The sequence below is a fragment of the Pelophylax lessonae genome, assembly GCF_965119305.1.
Source record: "Pelophylax lessonae genome assembly, chromosome: 4".
Taxonomy (NCBI): domain Eukaryota; kingdom Metazoa; phylum Chordata; class Amphibia; order Anura; family Ranidae; genus Pelophylax; species Pelophylax lessonae.
In genome coordinates, this window is record NC_138771.1 from 195539272 (window position 1) to 195566934 (window position 27663).

General features: G+C 42.3%; 1 protein-coding gene across 1 annotated transcript in view; it reads right to left on the minus strand.

Annotated features, from left to right (window-relative positions):
* Positions 1-27663, minus strand: part of COG5 (component of oligomeric golgi complex 5) — a 644155-nt gene that overhangs the window by 137027 nt on the left and 479465 nt on the right. Inside the window, exon 15 of the mRNA XM_082254383.1 lies at positions 11917-12027. Coding sequence (XP_082110509.1) covers positions 11917-12027 — 111 coding nt within the window. The remainder of the gene's footprint in view (positions 1-11916; positions 12028-27663) is intronic.

The following is a 27663-nucleotide window of genomic DNA, read 5'->3' on the forward strand; positions in this document are numbered from 1 at the left end:
TCCACCACCGCCAAATACTGGGTCCATTGTCATACCCTGCGCACGTCACTTCTACACCATACTGCCCACTGTTATACCCTTCTCACCATTCTTCTGCTAATACTGCACACTGTCATTACCTCTGCTAGACATTTCAAGCATTTGTACCTTCTGTATTTCTCTTCTGCACTTAATAACTGGAGTCAAACCACCTGCCCTCCCCTCTTCTGCACATACTGCCTCTCATCATACCCTCCTCAATACTCTGTTGCATATACTGCACCATGTTCATACACTCTGTTTTCCTCTCTTGAACATACTAACTGGGGCACTTCTTTTGGATTTGTTTGAAATATTTCCAACCTTACCTAATCTGGCATGGGCAAACTATTGGTAGTACATAATTCCATTGCTAGTACATAATTAGACCTCTTTTCAGTCCAACAAAGGGACAGAATATTTGTAGTCACAAGCTAGTGGGTTTCTTGTAGTAATCATTTACCTTTTGATAATTGCAGGGTTCGTAAACATTTTTACCAATAAAATTCCATGACTTTTCCATGACTTCAAGTAAATATTCATGACCTAATGTTTCATGAATTGTCTATGTAACTATTCCAATATTATCAACTATATTTGAATATACTGGAGAAAGAAAAAGATTTGATGGGTGCTCCTGCTTGGGGATAAAGCTTCAGTTCAGGCAGTCATGATGGATAAGGTGCAGCCAGATTGGTATGGATGGCACAAATGCGGAGCTTACATCGAGGGCAGCTCTTTGTTAGGCCGAAGCAACAGTCCCACAAACAGGCAGAAAAGAGAGAAAGGCGCCACTCAGTGTAGCAGATGTAAATAATTTCATTTACACATATTAAAAACACACATGGAGGTAAGCATATATCTTCATAGCTCAGCGTCCTTCTGGGTCCACGGCGTTTCCGTCCCTGAGGCTGGCCAGCAGCCGGGAGATGACACTAGGGGAGAACCAATCAGGGGACTCAGTAAGATCGAGGCAGCGGTGAAGCGCATACCTCACTGGAGGGCCACAGGGGTCTGAAACCGGTTACCGCCCCCCCCCTGCGTCATCACGTTCGTGCAGCCCTCCAGTGAGGTATGCGCTTCACCGCTTCCTCGATCTGACTTAGTCCCCTGATTGGTTCTCCCCTAATGTCATCTCCCGGCTGCTGGCAAACCTCAGTGATGTAAGCCTCGCGGACCTGGAAGGACGCCAAGCTATGAAGATAGACGCTTTCCTCCATGTAAGTTTTTAATATGTGTCAATAAAATTATTTACATCTGCTACAATGAGTGGCGCCTTTCTCTCTTTTCTGCATATTTGAATATATAGTGATTGTGAAATAAATTTCCATGACTTTTCCAAAACTTTGTAGGCTCAATTATTTTCCAAAACTTTTCAGGGCCTGGAAATTGCCATTTTAAAATTCCATGACTTTTCCAGGTTTTTCATGACCGTACCAACCCTGTTATTGACCCTTTTCGCTATACAATAAGGAAAAAAAATGCTGAAAAATAGCCAGTTCAAATGAATGCAACAGAAAGACTTCAAGATTGAAGACTCCAAAAATTGTGACCTATTAAAGTAAAAGTTTAATTCTCTGCCTGAAAGTAAGACTACATAAAATGGACCTCTCACATACTTTGCAAATACATTTTGTTTAATTTAGTGTACAAAGACTTACCAAGACAGACAAGAGTAAATAAAGTGTGGGCTAATATGCATTTGAATTTATTTTAAATTGTTGTAAACTTCTTCAGTGTTACACAATGTACAGTATTTGCTAATGGCTGAACATTTATGTTTAATATGGATTTTAAGCAAAACATTTTTCCAGTTTTACAACTATAAAGGTTTCATAGTTAACTCACATCAGAGGTTCAGTTCAGTTGTAACTGTTTAGGTTAACAAATCACTGTAAAGTATATTTTTGCAGATCCCACTCAGTCTTTGTGAATCCTTAGTGTGTGTGTGTGTGTGTATAACAGAAAATCAAACGGTTTCAAAATAATACTTTTTTTTTTTTTTTTTTCAAATTGCATAACCTAGTTCAGTGCTTTGAAAAAGTATTCATCCTCCTTGAAATTTTCCACATTACAACCAAAAACGTAATTGTATTTTATTGGGATTTTATGTTAACCTTCCTGGCGGTCTGATTATGTCAAGATTTCTGTGCTAAAAGCGGTACATTGTTTTGCATAGAAATCTGTTGTTTTACATTTTAAAACTCACCTTCCCCTGCGATCCCCCGCCGTCCTCCCCTGCTGTCCTCCCGCTGTGTGCTCAGCAGATGCCGGCACTTGCCTTCTGGTTCCCTTCCCTGCGAGCATTGCGACGCAGGGGGGTGGAACCGGCGGCAAATTCAAAAGTGTAAATACACTAAATGACATGATACAAAGCTGTGATCCTAACGGATTACACTGTGTCATGCCATTTCACCACAGGATTTCACCTGGTGACTTTCCCAGCGCCCTGCCTGTGCTTTTCCAGTGCTTTGTGTCTGGAAAAAAGAGAACGACCATGGCGTCCAAAAAGCGTTCTTTTTGCGCAAAAGCGCTTTTGGACGAACTGGAAAACAGCGACAGCAAAACTGAGTTACTTGAAGAACTGAGCGATAGCGATTCTTGGGAAAATTCGTCTTCAGGTACGGAAAGTGATGAAAGCGACGATGCTGATGTCTCTTTCTGGCACAAAGCTCCGTTAGAAATTCTGAAGAATCATTTGATATACTTCCCAAATTCCATAAGCTATGTGCCAGAAAGACATCAGAATCGTTGCGGTCGTCACTTTCCGTACCTGTTGACGAATTTTCCCACGAATCGCAATCGCTCAGTTTAAGTAACTCCGTTTCGCTGTCGCCATTTTCCAGTTAGTTTAAAAGCGCTTTTGCGTAAAAAACGCTTTTTGGACGCCATGGTCGTTAAAAATTTTCCAGGCACAAAGCACTGGAAAATAACAGGCAGGGCACTGGAAAAGTCACCAGGTGCAATCCTGTGCTGAAATGGCATGATACAGTGTAATCCGTTAGGATCACAGCTTTGTATCATGACATTTGTGTATTTACACTTTTGAATTACGCGCCGGTTTCACCCCCCTGCGTCGCAACGCTCATAGGGAAGGGAACCGGAAGGCAAGTGCCGGGAATGGGCCGTGCACAGAGTGGGGAGAGACTGTGAGTAGGATGGGGAGGATAGCGGGGATGACAGCGGGGGATCACAGGGAAGGTGAGTAACATTCTGGGGTAATCCCGAGTGTGGCTCATGGTTACCACTTTTGGTACTGAAAGTTAACCCCAAGCCACACTCGGGAATACCGCCAGGGAGGTTAGGACCAACACAAAGTGGCAAAAAATTGTGACGTGGAAGGAAAACGATAAATGGTTTACAAATAAATATGTGAAAAGTGTGGCGTGCATTTGTATTTAGCCCCCTTAACTCTGATATCCCTAACTAACATCTAGTGCAGGGGTGTCAAACTGGCAGCCCTCCAGCTGTTGCAGAACCACAAGTCCCATCATGCCTCTGCCTGTGGGAGTCATGCTTATAACTGTCAGCCTTGCAATGCCTCACGGGACTTGTAGTTCCGCAACAGCTGGAGGGCCGCCAGTTTGACATCTGTGATCTAGTGGAACTAATTGCCTTCAAAAGTAACATAATTAGTATATAGAGTCCACCTGTGTGTAATTTAACCTCAGGAAAAATACAGCGGTTCTGTGAAGCCCTCAGAAATTTGTTAGAGAACCTTAGTGAACAAAAAGCATCATGAAGGCTAAGGAACACACCAGACAGGTCAGGGAGAAAGTTGTGGAGAAGTATAAAGCAGAATGAGGTTATAAAAAATATCCCAAGCTTTGAACATCTCACTGACACTGGTTATTATATCATCTGAATAAAATAGAGATTATTGCGCTAACTTAAAAAATGTAAGCAGCTGACATCAATCACTGAACTAAGGAGGGTGATAAATCAATAAATACAAAAATATGTGCAGCGCTAGAAGAAAAAAATTCCCAACAAAATAAATTGTCCAATCGCAGGAAACATTCCACAAGTAACGTAAACAATTGATGGTGAGAAAAAGTCCAATATATAATGGTGCAAATCATATATAAGTGCAGCAAATCCCGTCACCAGTGAAGGTAGAAATATATTGCGCTCACCAGATGGATGGGACCCCAAAACACCTTATAGTGTAGGAGTCAAACAGGCTTAAAAATGATGGAGTGTCCCCACAGATTTTTCACCGATTCCAACGGCAACCATGCAAATCTCCGGTAGATGGAATAGTTCAGAGATTCCCCTTCCACATGGTGGGTGGTAAAACCGAAAAAAATGGAGGGACATATAGCGTAATATTGCTAAAATCAATTTAATATCAATAAAGCTGATACACTTACAGACATCCGTGAAAGACAGGCATATAAGATGTAAAACAGCTGGGCTGACCAAGTCCTCTTTACATGTTTCGGCATAAATGCCTTTTTCAAAAGATAAAGTCAGCAGGTAGCCAGTGTTCATATATATATAGAGGTAGAATTAATTGGGTACACCTGTAGGAAGTAGGCGGTGGACTGCATGGAAACCGGAAGTAAAACCGGCGTGCGTTCCAAGCCTCACTATGGTATAGCGCCAAAAATGAAGTCTATTAAATCATAAGGGGAAACAGGAAGTGATGAAATGCCTGGAGGGGATGGCATTAGCCATCGTACACCCCAAGCCTCTTTCTGAATTGTAAGACAGGAAGTGCTGACATCACATCCGGGAATAGGCGGAAGTGATGTCAGCGTCAAAACATCGAGGGGGGACGACATTTAACCATCATCAACCCCAAGCCTCCATCTGAAGTGTAAGACCGGATATGCCGGCATCACATCCGGGATTGGGCGGAAGTGATGTCAGCACGGCAAGGCGGACCGCTTTACCGGAAGTTGGAGCATATCAATGCACCAGGTCAACAAAACAGAAATGGAGACAGCTCAGATTGGCCGATTCAGCGAGTAGTGAATATCGCCAATAAGAGAACAAAAAAAGGGGGAGAATAAAAGGATGACGTTATAGTTAAACAGCGCCAACAGAAAAGGGGAGAGGAAAAAATCGGTTTAGTTATCTAAACCATAATATATCAACATAGTGGGCTCATTTACTGAGAAACCAGTATATTGAAAAAAACAAAAATGTCAATTGTCCACAGTTAGAGGGACATAATAACAAATTTTGTCTATATACAGTCCATAGTCTATCTCCATATTAGGTGACCCTTAATACAGGATATCTATAACAAAAAATATTTTTATTACATAACTACATGATGTATACAGCCAAAAGACAAATATAATAAAAATATTTTAAAAAATATCGTAAATAAAAATAATAAAATCACATAAAAGAACGAATGAGGATAAAGGGAACATATAAGGCTAAAGATAGCCAGAAAGGCAGATGGGAGTGGGATATTTAGTACGCTAAGCTGTGTTTATAAAGGCGTTTATATCCCACTCTATATTCAACCCAAAAGGATGGTAGGACTTCAAAGTATAGATCCAGTATGTCTCTCTCCTAGAGACACCACGAATTTTTGAGCCACCCCTCCAGGGAGGTACATACTGGTCTATGACCTGAAATAAAGTGCCAGTGGGATCTTTATGGTGATAAAGAAGGTAATGTTTACCTACAGTATGCTTATCCTTGCCTGTGAGAATGCTCGTAATATGTTCATTAACACGCACATTAAAGGACCTTATAGTGCGTCCCACGTACTGCTTTTTACAGGGGCACGTTAACAAATAAACAATATGAGTAGTTATGCAAGTGGCGAAAAATTTGATATGGTGAAGACTCCCTGTGACAGAAGATTGAAAGGATGTAAATTTCCTTCTTTTATCACAATTATATTCGCACACTCTGCACTTCCGGCAGGGATAAAAACCAATAAGATCAGCAAAAAATTTTTTTGGTTTAATTGGTTCATCCGGTACATTGGGAGCTAATTGTCCTCTTAATGCAGGTGCACCTCTGAAAGTGACCGAGGGTCGTACAGGTAAAACGGTACCCAAAATGGGGTCATTTCTAAGTACATCCCAATGTTTGGATATAATTCTCTTGATGGAATTATGCTGAATATAAAAATTGGTAAAAAAGGACCATTTAGGAAAATCAGACTGGTTTTTTGTTTTATTTCTATTTTTAGACCCAGAAAGTAATTGTGCTCTATCAATCTGGGTTACTTCCCTTATAGTGGACTCAAGAGCATCAGAATTATAACCCTTAACTAAGAACCTATCCTTTAGCAGCTGGGCTTGTTGGAGGAATTCATGTTCATGAGTACAATTCCTCCTAAGTCTGATGAATTGACTCTTAGGTATTCCACCCAACCAAGCCTTGTGATGACAGCTGTCAACAGGCAGGTACGAGTTACGGTCTGTGTCCTTGAAAAAAGTACTGGTGACAAACTGATTGTCCACTATGGAAATATTGAGGTCTAGGAAATGGATATTAGTGGAACTATATTCAAAAGACAAATGAATACCTCTCGTGTTATCATTCAAGAATGACATGAATGTCTCGAGAGATGAGGTGTCCCCTTTCCACAGGAGGAGGATGTCGTCTATATAACGCACCCAGAGAACCAGCTCAGGTGCGTCATAAGGAAAGACGACATCCTCCTCCCATTTGGCCATAAAGAGGTTGGCCAAACTAGGGGCGAACTTCGCCCCCATGGCCACACCCCTTTGTTGTAAAAAGTATTGGTGATTGAACCAAAAGTAATTCCTCCCGGTGGCAAATATCAACAGATCTAGAATGAAATCTCGATGTGAAGGAGAGATAGATTTATCTGTCTTTAAGAAATGGTCAACAGCATTTAAACCCTGATCATGTAAACAGCATTTACTTGTATCCCTCATGATCAGGGTTTAAATGCTGTTGACCATTTCTTAAAGACAGATAAATCTATCTCTCCTTCACATCGAGATTTCATTCTAGATCTGTTGATATTTGCCACCGGGAGGAATTACTTTTGGTTCAATCACCAATACTTTTTACAACAAAGGGGTGTGGCCATGGGGGCGAAGTTCGCCCCTAGTTTGGCCAACCTCTTTATGGCCAAATGGGAGGAGGATGTCGTCTTTCCTTATGACGCACCCGAGCTGGTTCTCTGGGTGCGTTATATAGACGACATCCTCCTCCTGTGGAAAGGGGACACCTCATCTCTCGAGACATTCATGTCATTCTTGAATGATAACACGAGAGGTATTCATTTGTCTTTTGAATATAGTTCCACTAATATCCATTTCCTAGACCTCAATATTTCCATAGTGGACAATCAGTTTGTCACCAGTACTTTTTTCAAGGACACAGACCGTAACTCGTACCTGCCTGTTGACAGCTGTCATCACAAGGCTTGGTTGGGTGGAATACCTAAGAGTCAATTCATCAGACTTAGGAGGAATTGTACTCATTAACATGAATTCCTCCAACAAGCCCAGCTGCTAAAGGATAGGTTCTTAGTTAAGGGTTATAATTCTGATGCTCTTGAGTCCACTATAAGGGAAGTAACCCAGATTGATAGAGCACAATTACTTTCTGGGTCTAAAAATAGAAATAAAACAAAAAACCAGTCTGATTTTGCTAAATGGTCCTTTTTTACCAATTTTTCTATTCAGCATAATTCCATCAAGAGAATTATATCCAAACATTGGGATGTACTTAGAAATGACCCCATTTTGGGTACCGTTTTACCTGTACGACCCTCGGTCACTTTCAGAGGTGCACCTGCATTAAGAGGACAATTAGCTCCCAATGTACCGGATGAACCAATTAAACCAAAAAAATTTTTTGCTGATCTTATTGGTTTTTATCCCTGCCGGAAGTGCAGAGTGTGCGAATATAATTGTGATAAAAGAAGGAAATTTACATCCTTTCAATCTTCTGTCACAGGGAGTCTTCACCATATCAAATTTTTCGCCACTTGCATAACTACTCATATTGTTTATTTGTTAACGTGCCCCTGTAAAAAGCAGTACGTGGGACGCACTATAAGGTCCTTTAATGTGCGTGTTAATGAACATATTACGAGCATTCTCACAGGCAAGGATAAGCATACTGTAGGTAAACATTACCTTCTTTATCACCATAAAGATCCCACTGGCACTTTATTTCAGGTCATAGACCAGTATGTACCTCCCTGGAGGGGTGGCTCAAAAATTCGTGGTGTCTCTAGGAGAGAGACATACTGGATCTATACTTTGAAGTCCTACCATCCTTTTGGGTTGAATATAGAGTGGGATATAAACGCCTTTATAAACACAGCTTAGCGTACTAAATATCCCACTCCCATCTGCCTTTCTGGCTATCTTTAGCCTTATATGTTCCCTTTATCCTCATTCGTTCTTTTATGTGATTTTATTATTTTTATTTACGATATTTTTTAAAATATTTTTATTATATTTGTCTTTTGGCTGTATACATCATGTAGTTATGTAATAAAAATATTTTTTGTTATAGATATCCTGTATTAAGGGTCACCTAATATGGAGATAGACTATGGACTGTATATAGACAAAATTTGTTATTATGTCCCTCTAACTGTGGACAATTGACATTTTTGTTTTTTTCAATATACTGGTTTCTCAGTAAATGAGCCCACTATGTTGATATATTATGGTTTAGATAACTAAACCGATTTTTTCCTCTCCCCTTTTCTGTTGGCGCTGTTTAACTATAACGTCATCCTTTTATTCTCCCCCTTTTTTTGTTCTCTTATTGGCGATATTCACTACTCGCTGAATCGGCCAATCTGAGCTGTCTCCATTTCTGTTTTGTTGACCTGGTGCATTGATATGCTCCAACTTCCGGTAAAGCGGTCCGCCTTGCCGTGCTGACATCACTTCCGCCCAATCCCGGATGTGATGTCGGCATATCCGGTCTTACACTTCAGATGGAGGCTTGGGGTTGATGATGGTTAAATGCCGTCCCCCCTCGATGTTTTGACGCTGACATCACTTCCGCCTATTCCCGGATGTGATGTCAGCACTTCCTGTCTTACAATTCAGAAAGAGGCTTGGGGTGTACGATGGCTAATGCCATCCCCTCCAGGCATTTCATCACTTCCTGTTTCCCCTTATGATTTAATAGACTTCATTTTTGGCGCTATACCATAGTGAGGCTTGGAACGCACGCCGGTTTTACTTCCGGTTTCCATGCAGTCCACCGCCTACTTCCTACAGGTGTACCCAATTAATTCTACCTCTATATATATATGAACACTGGCTACCTGCTGACTTTATCTTTTGAAAAAGGCATTTATGCCGAAACATGTAAAGAGGACTTGGTCAGCCCAGCTGTTTTACATCTTATATGCCTGTCTTTCACGGATGTCTGTAAGTGTATCAGCTTTATTGATATTAAATTGATTTTAGCAATATTACGCTATATGTCCCTCCATTTTTTTCGGTTTTACCACCCACCATGTGGAAGGGGAATCTCTGAACTATTCCATCTACCGGAGATTTGCATGGTTGCCGTTGGAATCGGTGAAAAATCTGTGGGGACACTCCATCATTTTTAAGCCTGTTTGACTCCTACACTATAAGGTGTTTTGGGGTCCCATCCATCTGGTGAGCGCAATATATTTCTACCTTCACTGGTGACGGGATTTGCTGCACTTATATATGATTTGCACCATTATATATTGGACTTTTTCTCACCATCAATTGTTTACGTTACTTGTGGAATGTTTCCTGCGATTGGACAATTTATTTTGTTGGGAATTTTTTTCTTCTAGCGCTGCACATATTTTTGTATTTATTATATCATCTGAAAATGGAAAGAGTATGGCACAACTGCAAACCTACCAGGACATGGCTGTCCACCTAAACTAATAGGCCGGACAAGGAGCGCATTAATCAGAGAAGCGCGCTAAGAGGCCCATGGTAACTCTACAGGAGCTGCAGAAATCCGCAGTTTAGGTGGGAGAATCTGTCCACAGGACAACTATTAAAAGTGCACTCCACAAATCTGGCCTTTATGGAAGAGTGGCAAGAAGAGAGCCATTGCTGAAAGAAAGCCATTAGAGGTCCTGTTTGCAGTTTGCGAGAAGCCATGTGGGAGAGACAGCAAACAGGTGGAAGAAAGTGCTCTGATCAGAGGAGACCAAAATTGAACTTTTTGGCCTAAACGCAAAACGCTATGTGTGGCGGAGCTGGATACACACTATACAACTTTTGTTGTTCAATTCCATTTAGATTTATCTTCAACTATGTAGTGCAAGGGCCTTGCCTGATTCTATACAAATTGAAAGTGTTTAGGTTTGACCTCATAATATATGGTTTTGGTAAATCTAAAGGAAAAAAATCTAAACAAAATTGTATAGTGTGTATCTAGCTAAACACTGCACATCACCCTGAAAACACCATCCCCACTGTGAAACATGGTGGTGGAAGCATCGTGTTGTGTACCATTTATAATTTTCCTTCAACTTCACAATTATGTGCTACTTTGTGTTGGTCTATCACATAAAATCCCAATAAAATACATTTACGTTTTTGGTTCTAACATGAAAAAATGTTGAAAATTTCAAGGGGTATAAATACTTTTCCAAAGGCACAGTATGGTCAGTTTCGATAGAAATTGCATTCAACAGACTGGTTATTAGGATAAGAACAGGGAACGTATGTGTTTAAGTGAACAGATCCCTTCCATATTAGCCAGCTGCACAGCCTCAGAAACGGACAAAAATGCTAATAGGTTATATTTAGAGATCTAGAACACTGAAAAAAGAAACAATGGAACATCGTTTGCATATACCAGAGACTTTCTTTATTGCTGTGCCAACTATCTGTAAGAATTTTGCATGTCTGCAATATATGTAACACTTCTTGAAAATACTGTATATACTTTAAAAAAAAAGTACACAGTGCTACAGATCCACGTGTAGATTTTTTTTTTATAGTGACATAATGGTATCAAATAAAAAAGAATAGTCCAGGCTAACATTATGAAACACAGGGCCATTTAGCCATATGATGTGGTGCTCCTTAAGGCCCCTTTCACATGGGGCAGACTCCGGCTGCAATTTGCTTACTCAAAAGGGGATCTCTCCGCTAATCCCTGCATGAGTGTGTCCTCTGCATGAGCTTGTCCATTCTGGTCCGCTCATGCAGAGCAGACAGGGACACAGACCAATCTCCTCTATGGGCCACCGGAGGAAAACAGACCGCTTGTCCAATTATACTCGACTGCCATCCGATCTGCCAGATGGATGGCGAACGTATCCCCATCTGTCTGTTTTTGGCAGATCATGTAGAATGTAGGCAGGTATAAACAATCAAATGGCTATTTACACCTGCCGCTTCATAGAGAAGTATGGAGGTTCCGATCGGGTCCACCTGAAAAACTGACAGATGGAACCGACCGGAACAGCCGCTGAGAGCCTGAGCCGGTCGCCCCCCCCCCCCCCACAGCCCAGAGTTCCAGCTCCCAGCTGTGGGAACCAAGCAATTGGTGGTGGTCAATGACTCCATTCTCAATGTTAGAGAAGTGTTACTTCTCTTTTAACTGTCTTAATTTGATCCCAGCTGTCAATGACAGCCATGGTTCCCAGTGACAATTGAGAACAAATGAGAGCAGTTCTCAATCATCTAAACACTATGCTGACTATGACAAAGTAACCACATGAAGGCTTTAAAAAAATGAAGGTACATACAAATAGTTAAAATACACACACACACACAAACACACAGCATTACACTATACATACACACAATCTGTAGACTGTACATAACATATATTTCCAATGTGTGCAATTTAAAAACAATAGTTTGCCAGTCCAGGAGCTGGTTTTGTGTTTGGGGTCTTCTAATGGACAACAACTGGATGCAATATAGGGGAGATGGAAAATTAAACAGGGCTTTAGTGGTAACTTACCTTGTGCACTGACTGGTGTAGTCTGTACAGTGAATTCACTACTGCCACATTTCTTCTTTGTCCTTCTGTAAGTGGACCTATCACCTGACTTGCTTCTCCTTGTGTGGACAACTGAAAAAACAAAACCACCAATGATTTAGCACTCAATGTTTGGAAAAAAAAAATCACAAACAGAACAGCTAGATATAATTTATATATTTTTTTAAATGTTGTGGAATAACGTCCATTTCCCTTTTAAAGTAAAACAAAAAAGGCCAACAATGTAAAACAATAAAAAGAAAATGTGTAAGTATTTGTATACTTTTGAAAGCAGATTCACTTTGAGTTAAAACCACAACTAATAAAGGCAATTTAAATAATAGTGGCATAAATTAGCAAGAAAGAAGTAGGCTTAGTCCGTGAGGAATATTTATTTCAAAGAAATTAATGCTTAAGAAAATCATCAAAATGCAGCAGTATGCAAAATTACTTTGCTCTTAGTTTGTGAACAATTTTTTATAATTTATCCATTATATATTCATCAAAATCATTTAGCCATCAACCAGTGAAAACCTAATTTCCTTTTGCTCTTCTCAATAAATGAGTTGAAAGGTTATCCAACAATCCATTATTCTCATCCATTCATCAAAAACCTTGTTTCTAAGCAAACATAAGAAAAAGCAGAGGGACTCGGACAAGGGACCACTGCAAAAATCAACTATCAGAGAAAGCCCCAAAAAATTCCAATTGAAACCACTTTTCCCTCTCCCCCATCATTCCTCCATTCATATAAATCTGCTGTTAATACTGCGAGTATTGAAACTTTATTTATTGACTTCTTTATTATTACATTATTTCTTGATTTATGCATTTTTATGCATTAAAATGTGAAAACCTTGTGTGAGAATGCTGCCCTATTAGAACACCCGGCACGGTAAGCCCCTGTATGGGTTAAATCGCATCAGGGGCAATTTTGACACAAGACTGCAACGAACATGCGCAATCCCTACTTCGTTTGAAGTACGGATCCTGTGTCCCACTAGTGTCGGCGGCCGAAACTGCAATCTCAATGGTGTAACCTGGATGCGCACGCATCCAGCGGACGCAGGCGCACCAGGAATCCACACCAGCTGAGAGAGATCAGGACTGAGAATGCGCGACTCAGTCAAAAGGCCGGGGAATCGCCGTCCTACTCACTCCCATCTCAGACAGGGAGCAGAGAGGACGTACAGCGGCAACCCCAGGAAGAAACAAAAGTGAGTCAACTCCTTTACCTATGGAACAATGCCTCGGATCACCATGCAGTGACCAAATGTCTTAACTCTTTGTAAAGGTGTAATCACGCCAGAACCACAAAGGGGAACTACAGGTTAGAACCAAGGAATCCCTTATATACCCGAGCAAAAGGTAACTTGCAAGACATAACTTATACCGTACAATAACGATTCAATTGACTCAACTACTCACTGAGCAAATTGCAACTTTAAAAGAAATACATCTTATTGGCTGGGCATAAATCACTGAGTACTCTCTCATACAGATCTCTCAGCTGACACATTTTGCAAACAACTTAAGAAGGCATAATTTTTCCTCAATGAGGATTGGATCAAGGGGCACTATATGACCCATACAGCCATCCCAGGAAACTATATACCTACCTTCCGTGAACCACATGTAAGTGCAATCAAATATCCACTTAAAGCATCACCACAATAAATATCTTGAATTTACGCCTATCACATATATCTTGCAGGATGCAGCATAGGTTCTTGCTGTTCTAGAAGGGAGCTACTCAATCACACAAGGATTAAAACAAACTTATGTATGTATATTCTCTAATTTGTTTACCACATTGAATAAAATCAGGTGGTATGAATATGTATTACTAACAAATACATCTGTATAAAATATTTCAGAACTGGTGACCAACACCCTTGAGAAAGGCTCCATAGGAGCCGAAACGTGTTGGGAACACAGGAGACCCTCTCTGATCAGAAATCCCAAGCATACTGCATGGAATGACAGAGAGACACATCCCCAATGTCACCATAACCACGTGTCACCATCTTTCTACCTATCATACCACTTCACTAGGGTCTATAACCCTGCACTATAATATGTACTTACCTTGTACATTGTTTTAAATTCCATTAAATCTTATTTTTCTTAAAAACTTTGTTACCTGCCTTTAAAGTCCCACCCCAATTGGCCTGAGGTACCGACACACATATACAATCCAACAATATTTAACATGCAATAATATCTGTATACATTTTTTGCCAGTGCAGCAAGGATATTCACTTTCCGTCATGGTTATTGGTACCAGACCAGGTAGCAAGAGTGCACCACCATAAAAGTGAAGTGAAGGGGAATCTCTCCAATTACCCCAACTATTCCCCACTCTGCAAAAATAAAGAACAAAACAACACAAAAAAAACAACTGCCAATTATTGTTGAGATTTATGCTCATCCCTTGTTTCAGTGGAACCAGTTAGAGAAAACAATCTAGCCAGCGGGTTCTCTACCGATGAAATATACCTGATCAAACAAGGAATGAAAAACAAAGTCTCTTAGAGAAGCCACATGTTGAACTCTTCCAAGTATGGTTGAAACGGTTCAGACCAACTGTTATTTCATAGAGTGGAGACAAGTGTGACTATATGTCAAGTGTTTATTGCTGTCTGTGTTTCTTATGAGGGAATTCACCCCTTAATTTGTTTTGGTGACCATTTTCACTAAGACAAAGTGAGGGGAAATCAAATTTTAGAGTTCTCACCAAGCAAGACATCAGTATAAATCATTGAATGATGACAAATGTTCCAGTAAGAACTGTGTTAGGAGTTTCCCCTCAATTCCTGTTTCTACGGGACAGAAAGTAGAGGAAAATATATCTAGCAAGACAGAAGCAGAACAAAATAGTCTGAACAGAGTTTTAATCTTTACTTCTTCTATCAAGAACTTAAAAAAATACATTAAATCTATATGTTTTCTAATAATTCAGACAACCGGTGTTCTCTAATGTAAGACTATTTGAGGGGACTCTGAGCAGTGGGAGCCAAAGTCTCCTGCTGCTGTCAGTCAAACTCCATATAGGAAGGAGCAAAGGCATGGCTTGCCAGCGCTGTGTGTGTCTTATAAATGCATACAGCCCAAGTCAGAAGCGGCCCATATGGGTGCCCCCATAGCACACAGCTTGCTAAGAACAGTCAAGTAAAAACACTTTTTTTATTTTAATTTAAAAACAGGCCTTTAATTTCAAAGATATTCCTCATGAATTCCTACAGGGATCAGTAAACATAAATCACTCTGTCAGGTTACAATGCTAGTGAGCCCTTTGTGGTTCGCTAACTCTGGGTTCTAAGCCACAGCCTGCTTCTTCACCAGGGCCCCTTGATGGTGGGGATGGCCTTTTAGCAGACTGGAACAGGTTGCGGCCCCCAGGTATGCCCAGCTGAGAATGTGGAGACCACAGCAGGAGACTGATGGAAAAACCATGAAACAAGTTGAGGTCCGAGCGGGCAGCAGGCAAGCATGGACAATAGATGAAGCTGGGAACGGTACACGGGTAGTCAGGCAGGATAAACAAGTAGCACGCAGACTGGAGCTCAGAGAACTGTGAAGTTGCTCAGGCAAGGATCGTTGCACTGAGCACATGTATATATAAGGGAAGAAAACTGCAAGGTGATTCCAGGAAGTAGAAGAAGAGAAATTGCTAAAAAACCCATAGTAGAGCAGGATATGTCCATAGGTGAATAAAGAAGCCAAACACATGTGAAATGGAGTTGCAGAACACTGCAGCAAGGAGGAAAGAATTTCACACTCTGAAGGCTGGACAGTGACACACTCATAATGTTGATTATCCACAGCTATCAGCAATCATCTTGTCCATAGTTTTCCAAGCAGGTCTCATACTGAGTACAGGCAATGAGAGATCTACTAATCATGTTATGTCTGCCAAACCCACCACAGCTTCCATACCTGAATCCACTCACTTTTAAGCACAGCAAACCAAAAAGCTTACAATTACTTGGAAAAACTAATTATTTTAGACTAGCATCGCTAATCAGAAATAAGAAAATAAGTACAAATATATTCAAAAAGTGTATACTACGACCGATACAGATGTATATAATGGCAATTGTTGAAACTGAAAAAACAAAAACACTAGAAAATGTATGCAAATATCTTGATTATATTTTTACAGAGTCTCAGGACACTAATGCTTTCCTATGTAGCCAATTAGACAGCTTAACTCGAGAATTTGCTACTTGTTTAATCCTCTTTAGCAATGTCAAAGATGTGTAATCCTCAAGAAAGCTAAGCCAGTAAAGTTTAAAAAAAATGTAGTTTCAGTCATGGCAGGCTTTATTGCATACCAAAATAGGATTTTTGTCTTACCTGTAAAATTAATTTCCTAGCGTATATTACAGGACACAGAAAGTATTCAGGAATGTAAGGTTAGGCTGCCACCTTCAGGTGACGGCACAGTGACTAAGTAAATGTGTTTGGACATCCCTGCATAACCACACCCACTTTCAGCAAGCCTTTAGTTTTGTCAGCAAGCAATATTTGGCATGAATCATAAGAACAGTGGGGTGGGACCTATGCCCTGTCATGTACTTCAAGAAAAGGAATTTTAAGGTAAGACAAAAATGCTACCTATATAGGTGCGCTATATACTGAGTGCAGGGTTGAGGGGTGCGCTATGTACTGAGTGCAGGGTTGAGGGGTGCGCTACGTACTGAGTGCTGGATTGAGGGGTGCGCTACGTACTGAGTGCAGGGTTGAGTTGTGCGCTACGTACTGAGTGAAGGGTTGAAGGGTGTGCTACGTACTGAGTGCAGGGCTGAGGAGTGCGCCATTTACTGAGCGCAGGGTTGAGGGGTGCGCTACGTACTGAATGCAGGGTTGAGGGGTGCGCTATGTACTGAGTGCAGGGTTGAGGGGTACGCTACGTACTGAGTGTAGGGTTGAGTGCTCTACGTATTGAGTAACCCCCCAAGTACAAAGGCCCCCCCCATTCCATTACACAGCTCTCTTCCTGCCACGAATCCTCTCCCAAAAAAGCATCAGAGTGGGGCTGCTGCAAAAGAGCAGCTACAAGTTATGTGGAGGATTGTCGGAAGTGGTTGAATGAAAGGATTGCTGGGAACAGTTATAGCCCCTCAGATACAGCCAACCTCCCGGGGGTCCTCACACACTGCTGTCTCTAGAGATTGCAGAGAATAAAGCCAAAACTATATAGCAGGAGGCTGCTCTGTGAGGAAAACACCAGTGGGGCTGCTGCAAAGAGCAGCTAGAATTTACATAATCTGTTCTGCTTCTGCTGTGCGGCTAAGAGTGGCCCCCCTCCTTGGAACCGCTCCTCCTTCCTCTTCTCCAAAGCGCCCTCTTCCTCCTTTGCTCCAATCCGCCCCCTCCCTCCTCTGCTCTCCTAGATGGGAGGGGGGGTTCTGTGTTGCTGATGGCAGAGTAACGCTGTCAGTTAAGAAGGGAGAAGTAAGCAGCGCCAGAGGGGGCGGAATTTTCTGCCTGAATGGTGCCCACGCCAGTGCGCCTCTGCCAGCAAAGACAATGGAGCACTGGGCTCCTCTCCAGAACATACAGTATTTCACAAAAGTGAGTACACCCCTCACATCTTTGTAAATATTTTATTATATCTTATAATGTGACAACACTGAATAAATGACACTTTACTACAATGTAAAGTAGTGAGTGTACAGCTTGTATAAGAGTGTAAATTTGCTGTCCCATCAAAATAACTCAACACACAGCCATTAATGTCTAAACTGCTGGCAACAAAAGTGAGTACACCTCTAAGTTAAAATGTCTGAATTGGGCCCAAAATGTCAATATTTTGTGTGGCCACCATTATTTTCCAGCACTGCCTTAACCCTCTTGAGCATGGTGTTCACCATAGCTTCACAGGTTGCCACTGGAGTCCTCTTCCACACCTTCATGAGGACATCACAGAGCTGGTGGATGTCAGAGACCTTGCGCTCCTCCATCTTCCATTTGCGGATGTCCCACAGATGCTCAAAAGGGTTTAGGTCTGGAGACATGCTTGGCCAGTCCATAACCTTTAGCCTCAGCTTCTTTAGTAAGGCAATGGTCATCTTGGAGGTGTGTTTGGGGTCGGTATCATGTTGGAATACTGCCCTGCGGCCCAGTCTTCGAAGGGAGGGGATCATGCTCTGCTTCACTATGTCACAGTACATGTTGGCATTCATGGTTCCCTCAATGAACTGTAGCTTAGTCATGCAGCTCCAGACCATGACACTCCCACCACCATGCTTGACTGTAGGCAAGACACACTTGTCTTTGTACTCCTCACCTGGTTGCCACCACACATGCTTGACACCATCTGAACCAAATAAGTTTATCTTGGTCTCATCAGACCACAGGACATGGTTCCAGTAATCCAGGTCCTTAGTTTGCTTGTCTTCAGCAAACTGTTTGCGGGCTTTCTTGTGCATCATCTTTAAAAGAAGCTTCCTTCTGGGATGACAGCCATGCAGACCAATTTGATGCAGTGTGTGGCATCTGGTCTGAGCACTGACAGGCTGACCCCCCACCCCTTCAATCTCTGCAGCAATGCTGGCAGCACTCATACATCTATTTCCTAAAGACAACCTCTGGATATGACGCTGAGCACGTGCACTCAAACTTTTTTGGTCGACCATGGCGAGGCCTGTTCTGAGTGGAACCTGTCCTGTTAAACCATTGTATGGTCTTGGCCACTGTGCTGCAGCTCAGTTTCAGGGTCTTGCCAATCTTCTTATAGCCTGGGCCATCTTTATGTAGAGCAACAATTCTTTTTTTCAGATCATCAGAGTTCTTTGCCATGAGGTGCCATGTTGAATTTCCAGTGACCAGTATGAGAGAGTGAGAGCGATAACACCAAATTTAACACACCTGCGACCTTGTAACAGTAACGAGTCACATGACACGGAGAAGGAAAATGGCTAATTGGGCCCAATTTGGGCATTTTTACTTAGGGGTGTACTCACTTTTGTTGCCAGCGGTTTAGACATTAATGGCTGTGTGTTGAGTTATTTTGAGGGGACAGCAGATTTGCACTGTTATACAAGCTGTGCACTCACTACTTTACATTGTAGCAAGTAGCAAAGTGTCATTACTTCAGTGTTGTCAAATGAAAAGATATAATAAAATAATTACAAAAACGTGAGGGGTGTACTCACTTTTGTGAGATACTGTAGCTTTGATTTGCCTGGACACCGAGATTTACAACCATTTCTGGGACGGTCCCGGTGAATCAGGGACGGTTGGGAGGTAAGCCGTACTTTCATCTGATAAACTTTGCAAATGTGCGAATAGAAGACCAGATGGCAGCCTTGCAGTCTGTAAGTCAGATGTCTGATATCTAATAATCCCATGAAGCACTAATTGAGGAAGTGGAGTATGCCCTGAGAGGAGAAGGAGGAAGCCTGTTCCTTAGGTGCAATGGCTTGAATGATGAGTTGTCAAATCCATCTATATTTGAACAAGAAGCAAGTTGTCCCTTATAGGGATTCTCAAGAAAGACGTGAACGAAAATGTAATATAAGGGAAGCGGTAGTTGAGAGAAATTTGAATAGCATGCACCACATAGAACACTGAGGAGGAAAATCATCTTGGGGCATTTTGTAGCGGGACAGAGAGAACAATTTTCAGGGAAGACGGGTCCATAGTTTAGACGGAGTTCCATTGTGCGTGGACCTGCAGCCATCACTAATACTGGCGCCAAGCGGGCTATTTCATAGGCCTTCTGTATACTCTCATTGCTGTTTGGTCTGCAGCTTCTGTGTGTTGTTCCTGATTCTGTGTGACCTCTGATCTTGATCCAGCTTACCCCTAACCTGTGATTGTCTGCTTCATTCCCTGATCCCAGCTTGTCTACTGGATTCCGCTTCAGCCTCCTGATTCTGCTTGACTGTTCTCCTGGTACCGACTTGGCTTGTGATCCGACCATCTTGCTGTCTGCCGTCCATGTCTAATCTGCCTGACCATTACCAACCCGGCTTCTCTGACCCTGCATCCTGCTCATCCAGTCTGCTACAATTGTCAGTCCAGCAAATCCTCATCTGGTTCCTGCTTCCAGCTGCCTTCTACAGTCTGCCAGGGTTCGTGCCACCTCTTCTACTACCAGTCTGCTTCCTGCCACACCCACCTGCTGACCGCTGCCACACAGACTACTGGACTGATTACAGGCTCTCCTATGTCACTGTGCTCTTGTGGCTGCTGTCTCACCATCAGTGGCCCCTGAGCCGGAGCTGTATGAGAGTCCCTCCTCTACAAGTCAGGCTCACCGACCATGTACGTGACAACAAAGACCCAAATAAAGTGGAAGGGAAAAACCACCTTAGGAGGAAAAGAGGTCCTAGACCTTAACCAAACTTTTTCTTTGTGTAGCACAGGGAAGGGCTCCTAAAAGAATAGGGTCACCAGCTCAGAAATTCATTCTGCAAAAGTGATGGCAGAAGAGCAGACAAGGGATCTCCAATAGGTTCCAAGGGTGGCATATGATAAAATGTCAAAACCGGGAAGGTACAGTAAGAAGAGAGTGAGCAATACCCTGAATAAAGGTCTTCACTAGAAAGCATGAGGGAAGCGGCCTCTGAGAAAGAATTACAGACAATCCAGTAGTTGGCCCTCGATAATACTCACTAGGCGCTTACCCAGTTCAAAGATGGAGCAAAGCAGAATTCATCTCACGGAACGCACCCTGCCACGCAGCTTGAGAAATTTGCATTCTGGGTGCGATAACAGATCTTGTAAGAAAGAGAATCCTTAGCAATGAAAAGGGTAAGAACAACTAAAACCAGTAGACATTCACCTTAATGGTCACAAGAAAGTGCAGTGCTCGCCTTCAATAGAGTGCATTCTAATTATAGTGCATAAATAAATATCTGAAAATAGTGTAAAAATCATCTAAATATAATTCATTTACAGGAGTCCATCTTTGGACTAAAAAAAAAATGCAGTCCCATACACCAAAATCTATTCAGTACTTGCCTCTGATCACCACAGTGCCTTCACCCCACCTATGGGTGTCTTCTCATCTGCTTGAAGGGACTGCACTAATTAAAGAAGGTCTATATGCGCTTTGGAGTGTCATGAGTGGCACTGCTCCCACTGGCTGTACACTATAAATCCGTGGCTCTCAGCAGCTCTAATCATGGTGTCAACCATATAGAAGGCAAGAGGAAAGAACCACAGTGCAAATTGCTAATAAAAATTATTTATTTCCATATAAAAATCCACCCACATTTCAGAAGTAAAAAACAGGCCTCGGCATACAGTCCCAGAGTGATTACGTCACCGCCCACCTCATGCAAAGCGCCCAATGGGCCTTCTCAAAGGTTCAGGCTATATGGGAATAAATACTTTTTATTAGCGATTTGAACGATGGTTCTTTCCTCTTGCTCCCTATATAATTGACACTACGGTTACAGCTGTTGAGAACCATGGATTTGGAGCGTACAGCCAGTGGGAGCAGTGCCACTCATAACACTGCAAAGCGCATATAGACCTCCTTTAATTAGTGAGATCCATTCAAGCAGGTGAGAAGACACCCATAGGGGGGCGTGAAAGGAACTGTGGCGATCAAAGGCAATTACTTTAGAGTTTTAGGTGTTTGAGACTGCACTTTTTTTCACAGACATTGAATCATTTATTGATGGACTGTATATATATATATATATATATATTAAATAGAAAAGATGGACTCACGTTCATTTATTATATATCGATGATTTTTACATGGTTTTCAGATATTTATGCACTATAATTTGAATGCACTTTATTGAAGGAAAGTGCAACACTTTTCTGTGGCTATATATATATTTATTGTATTATGTACAGGTAGTTGGAAGCATAGTGATGCTAGATGCTTCCTATAGTACAGTTGTGCTCATAAGTTTACATACCCTGGCAGAATTTATTACATAGTTACATAGTAGGCGAGGTTGAATAAAGACAATAGTCCATCCAGTTCAACCTGTGTAGGTGTGTGTGACTGTAATCATCTAACATAGCCCTCAATCTCCTGATCCTTGAGATGTAAGTCTAAGAGTCTTTTGAAAGTCACCATACTACCCGCAGAAACCACCTCTTGTGGTAGACAATTCCACAATCTTGTAGCCCTAACAGTAAAGAACCCCCCACGTTGCCTGAGGTTAAAACGCTTCTCCTCTAATCGCATTGTATGTCCTCGAGTCCTCATGCAATTCCTTCGAATGAACAGCTTTTCTTCTAAGCTGAGATCCCCATTAAGATATTTATAAATTGCTATCATGTCCCCTCTCAGACGTCTTTTCTCCAGGGAAAATAAATCGAGCGATTGCAGCCGCTCTTCATAGGTAAGGTCCTCCAACCCCCTAATCAGTTTAGTTGCCCTTCTCTGGACTTTCTCCAGCTCCAACACATCCCTCCTGAGGACTGGCGACCAGAACTGGACAGAATACTCCAGATGCGGTCGGACCAGAGTTTTATAAAGTGGAAGGATTATAGTCTTATCTCTGGAATACATCCCTTTCTTTATGCATGCTAATATTCTGTTGGCTTTGGAAGCTGCCGCTTGGCATTGCATGCTGTTGCCTAATCTATCATCAACTAAGACTCCCAAATCTTTCTCCATTTTTGATTCCCCCAAGGGTTCCCCTCCTAACGTGTATTGTGCTTTTATGTTTTTGGTCCCCAAGTGCAAAACCTTACACTTCTCCACATTAAACCTCATTTGCCATGTCGTTGCCCACTCCGTAATTTTGTCCAGGTCATTCTGTAGGATATCTGCTTCATGCTGTGCAGTTATCGCCCTGGCCAATTTTGTGTCATCTGCAAAAACTGATAACGAACTACTGATCCCTTCCTCAATGCTGTTTATGAATAAATTGAACAAGGTTGGTCCCAGGACTGAGCCCTGGGGCACCCCGCTTACTACCTCAGACCAGTCTGAGTATGCGCTGTTTATTACTACCCTTTGGACACGGCCTTTTAGCCAATTCCGTATCCAAGAGCAAACCCTGCTGTCGATACCTGCAGACCTTATTTTATAAATTAAGCGCTTGTGGGGAACTGTATCAAACGCCTTAGCGAAATCCAAGTACACCACATCCACTGGTCTCCCCCTATCTAGCTCACAGCTCACTTCCTCGTAGAATGCTAAGAGATTGGTTTGACAAGAACGCCCATTTGTAAACCCGTGCTGGTTACTACTGATGATGTTGTTGTCTTTAGCATACTCTACGATATAGTCCCTTATCATCCCCTCCAAAAGTTTACATATTATTGATGTCAGACTGACAGGCCTATAATTTCCCGGGATATGTCTCTGGCCCTTTTTGAATATCGGAATCACGTTAGCCTTCCTCCAATCCCCTGGTACATCTCCTGTCCTAATACTGTCAGCAAAGATCAGGAACAGTGGTCTAGATATAACCATACTGAGTTCCTTGAGCACTCTCGGATGTACGCCATCCGGGCCTGGTGATTTGTTTGTGTTAAGTTTATCCAGTCTTTCCCTGATTTCCCCCTCTGTTAGCCATAGTGGCAAGTCCTGTGTATTACTACTAACCATACAGTCATGGTCAGTGTACCCTTCCTTTTCCTGCGTAAAAACTGACGAGAAAAAAGAATTCAGCACGGTTGCTTTTTCAGTGTCCTCTGTAACCATCCTCCCATCATCGTTAATTATGTGTGCAATATGCACTGCCCTAGTTTTTTTGCTGTTGATATATTTAAAGAATTTCTTTGGGTTTTTTTTACTATCCTCCGCTATTTGTCTCTCAAAGTTGATTTTAGCCATCTTGATTTCGTGTTTACACTTCTTATTTTCCTCCTTGTATTGCTGGAAGGCCGATACTGTGCCCTCTGATTTATATTTCTTGAAGGCCAATTTTTTTCCCCTAATAAGTTTTTTAACGCTACGGTTTAGCCAGCCAGGTTTGGCTTTGTCTCTTCTAAATTTATTCCCCATAGGAATGCACTGCAAGATGCCTTTGCTTAATATTGTTCTAAAGCATTCCCATTTTTCCTCTGTGGTCAGTGATCCCAGGGTTTGGTCCCAGTTTACCCTTTCCATCAATGAGTACAATTTTGGAAAGTCTGCCCTTCTGAAGTTTAGGGTTCTTATGTTCCCCACTTGCCTTTTTATATTGTTATTTATACTAAATGTGATCATCCTGTGATCGCTAGAGCCCAGGTTGTCCTGGACTCCTACCTCCGAGATTATGTCTGGGTCATTAGTGATCAATAGATCCAGGATAGCATTCTCTCTAGTAGGGGAATCCACCAACTGCGACATGTAGTTATCCTGTAAGGTTTCCGTGAATAGCCGGGCCTTATGCGAGTGTGCAGTCCCCTCTTCCCAGTCAATGTCGGGATAATTGAAGTCCCCCAATATGATGACTGATCCTAGTTTTGCCGCTTTACCTATTAGTGCTAAAAATTCCAGCTCTACCTCCTCCCCTTGGTTAGGTGGCCTATAGCAAACCCCCACAACTACTTTTCCCTTATCTTCTTCCCTATCGAGTTCAACCCACACAGATTCTAAATCCATGCTCATCCCATCCGTAATGTCACTCCTTTCTAGCACCTTTATATTGTTCTTGACATAGAGACATACCCCTCCCCCTCTTTTACCAACCCTGTCCTTCCGGTACACCGAATACCCTTGGATATTGGCCAGCCAGTCATGTGAGGGGTCGAACCAAGTCTCCGCTATTCCCACAAGGTCTATGTCTTCCTCATGTACTAACATTTCCAACTCATCCATCTTATTAGCTAGGCTCCTGGCATTAGCATATACCCCTCTTAGTTTTACGGAAGTTAAACGTGATTGAACCGGAACCGGAAGTGAGGGTTCGTGCGGTTCGTGCGGCAAGGGAGAGAGGAGGAAGGAAGAGGAGCTGCGGGGACACGTGCGGGGGAAGCCGCACAAGGGGTGCGGGTGCACCGTGCAGGGACCAGCAACTGAGCGGAGGTGGAGGACGGGAGCCGAGGCAGAGAGCGGCGGCGGCGGAGGTGGAGGTCAGAACCCGCCTTCCTTAGTGCCTGGAAGAAGAGGAGGAGGAGGACCGTCCGTGCCCAGTGAGGAGGAGGAGACATCCGTCCCAGTGTGTGTGTGTGTGTGTGTGTGTGTGTCAGCAGCTGTGAGTAGAGCAGCAGCTGCAAACAGGGGGAAAGCTGTGTGACTGTACTCTGTAAGAAATCAATAGCTGTTTGTCTGTACTGCGACTGACTGCTGTGTGACTGTCTCTGCAACTGAGTACCTGGTAAGTATCCTTGCGACTGGTAAGTATCCTTGCGACTGGTAAGTATCCTTGCGACTGGTAAGTATCCTTGCGACTGGTAAGTATCCTTGCGACTGGTGAGTATCTTGCGACTGGTGAGTATCTTTGTGACTGGTGAGTGTCCTTGCAACTGGTGAGTATCTTTGCGACTGGTGAGTGTCCTTGCGACTGGTGAGTATCCTTGCGACTGGTGAGTATCCTTGCGACTGGTGAGTATCCTTGCGACTGGTGAGTATCCTTGCAACTGGTGAGTATCTTTGCGACTGGTGAGTATCTGATTTATTATGAGTATTATGATTTATTGGCCATTTTACAGAGAATATGAATAACACCACAAAAACTTTTCTTTTACCCATGGTTAGTGTTTATTATCAATCAGCTGTGTTTACTCTTTTTAAATCAAAATGACAACAGAAACTACCCCAAATGACCCTGATCAAAAGTTGACACAAAGGGGTTTGAATGGCTATTAAAGGTAACCATCCTCACCGGAGATCGGTTTGCTTGTAATTAATGTGTGTGTATAAAAGGTCAATGAGTTTCTGGACTCCTGACAGACCCTTGCATCTCTCATCCAGTGCTGCACTGATGTTTCTAGATTCTGAGTGATGGGGAAAGCAAAAGAATTGTCAAAGGATCTGCGAGAAAAGGTAGTTGAACTGTATAAAACATGAAAGGGATATAAAAAGATATCCAAGGAATTGAGAATGCCAATCAGCAGTGTTCAAACTCTAATCAAGAAGTGGAAAATGAGGGGTTCTGTTGAAACAAAACCAAGGTCAGGTAGACCAACTAAAATTTCAGCCACAACTGCCAGGAAATATGTTCAGGATGCAAAGAAAAACACACAAATAACTTCAGGTGAAATACAGGTGCCTCTGAAAACATGTGGTGTGGCTGTTTCAAGATGCACTTGAAGAAAGATGGGCTGCATGGTCGAGTCGCCAGAAGAAAGCCATTACTACGCAAATGCCACAAAATAGGCCACTTGCAATACGCCAAACAGCACAGAGACAAGCCTTAAACCTTCTGGCACAAAGTCATTTGGAGTGATGAGACCAAAATTGAGCTTTTTGGCCACAAACATAAACGCTACATTTGGAGAGAAGTCAACAAGGCCTATGATAAAAGGTACACCATTCCTACTGTAAAAACACAGAGGTGGATCGCTGATGTTTTGGGGATGTGTGAGCTACAAAAGGCACAGGAAATTTGGTCAGAATTGATGGAAAGATGGATGCAGTATGTTATCAAAAAATAATGGAGGAAAATTTGCATTCATCAGCCCGGAAGCTGCGCATGGGACGTACTTGGATATTCCAACATGACAATGATCCTAAACACAAGGCCAAGTCGACCTGTCATTGGCTACAGCAGAAAAAAAGTGAAGGTTCTAGAGTGGCCATCTCAGTCTCCTTACCTCAATATCATTGAGACACTCTGGGGAGATCTCAAATGTGCAGTTCATGCAAAACAGACCAAGATTTCACAGGAACTAGAGGCTTTTTGCCAGGAAGAATGAGCGGCTTTACCATCTGAGAAGATAAAGAGCCTCATCCACAAATACCACAAAAGACTTCAAGCTTTCATTGATGTTAAAGGGGGAAATACACGGTATTAAGAACTGGGGTATGTAAACTTTTGATCAGAGTCATTTGGGTAGTTAGTTGTCATTATGATTTAAAAAGAGTAAAGACAGTTGATTGATAATACATGGCTTCAGCCAAACACTAACCATGAGTGAAAGAAAAGTTTTTGTGTTACCATTCATATTCTCTGAAAAATGGCCAAGAAATCAAATTCTGCCAGGGTATGTAAACTTATGAGCACAAATGTATATAGAGTTGACTAATAGGTGGTTCATACACAGAGATAGCACAGAAAGTTTTTTCACATTTATTAACCTTAATGACCAGAGCTTTAACAGCTAGGCAGTTAAAACAGCAACCATGAAGCAGGAAGGATGACCCACAGAGAGACTGCCAGGAGTCTGATGACATTCAAGTACCACATCCCCCTTAGCTCAGTTCAGTGTGATGAAAGGCAACTAAATGCCTTTCATCAGGCTCCTGTGGAATATGCGAGGGAATCCCTGGACCTAGAGACAAATTTTGCAGTATGTGGTTGTATCTGGAGGCCAACAGGTCTGTGACCAATGACCACCTACCAGTGTTAATATCGTCAACGAAAACGTTTTTGTCACCGATTTCGTCAAAGGAATTTTTCAAGTGACAAAAACGAAAGTATAGCACATTTTCGTCAAATGACGACAACTATGACGCAAATCAAATCCGTTTTTGTTAACGAATGAAAACTAAACGAGAATGTGAGGCAGGGGCGTTTACTCAACTTCCGGTTTTAACGGAGCTCCGCCTGCTTCCGCTCCCAGTAAGCGACTGTGTGGCGTCTGGCGTGGCGTGCCCTGTGATGTCCGACGTGATGAGTACAAGAGAGTCGAGACCAGTCACCTCACCAG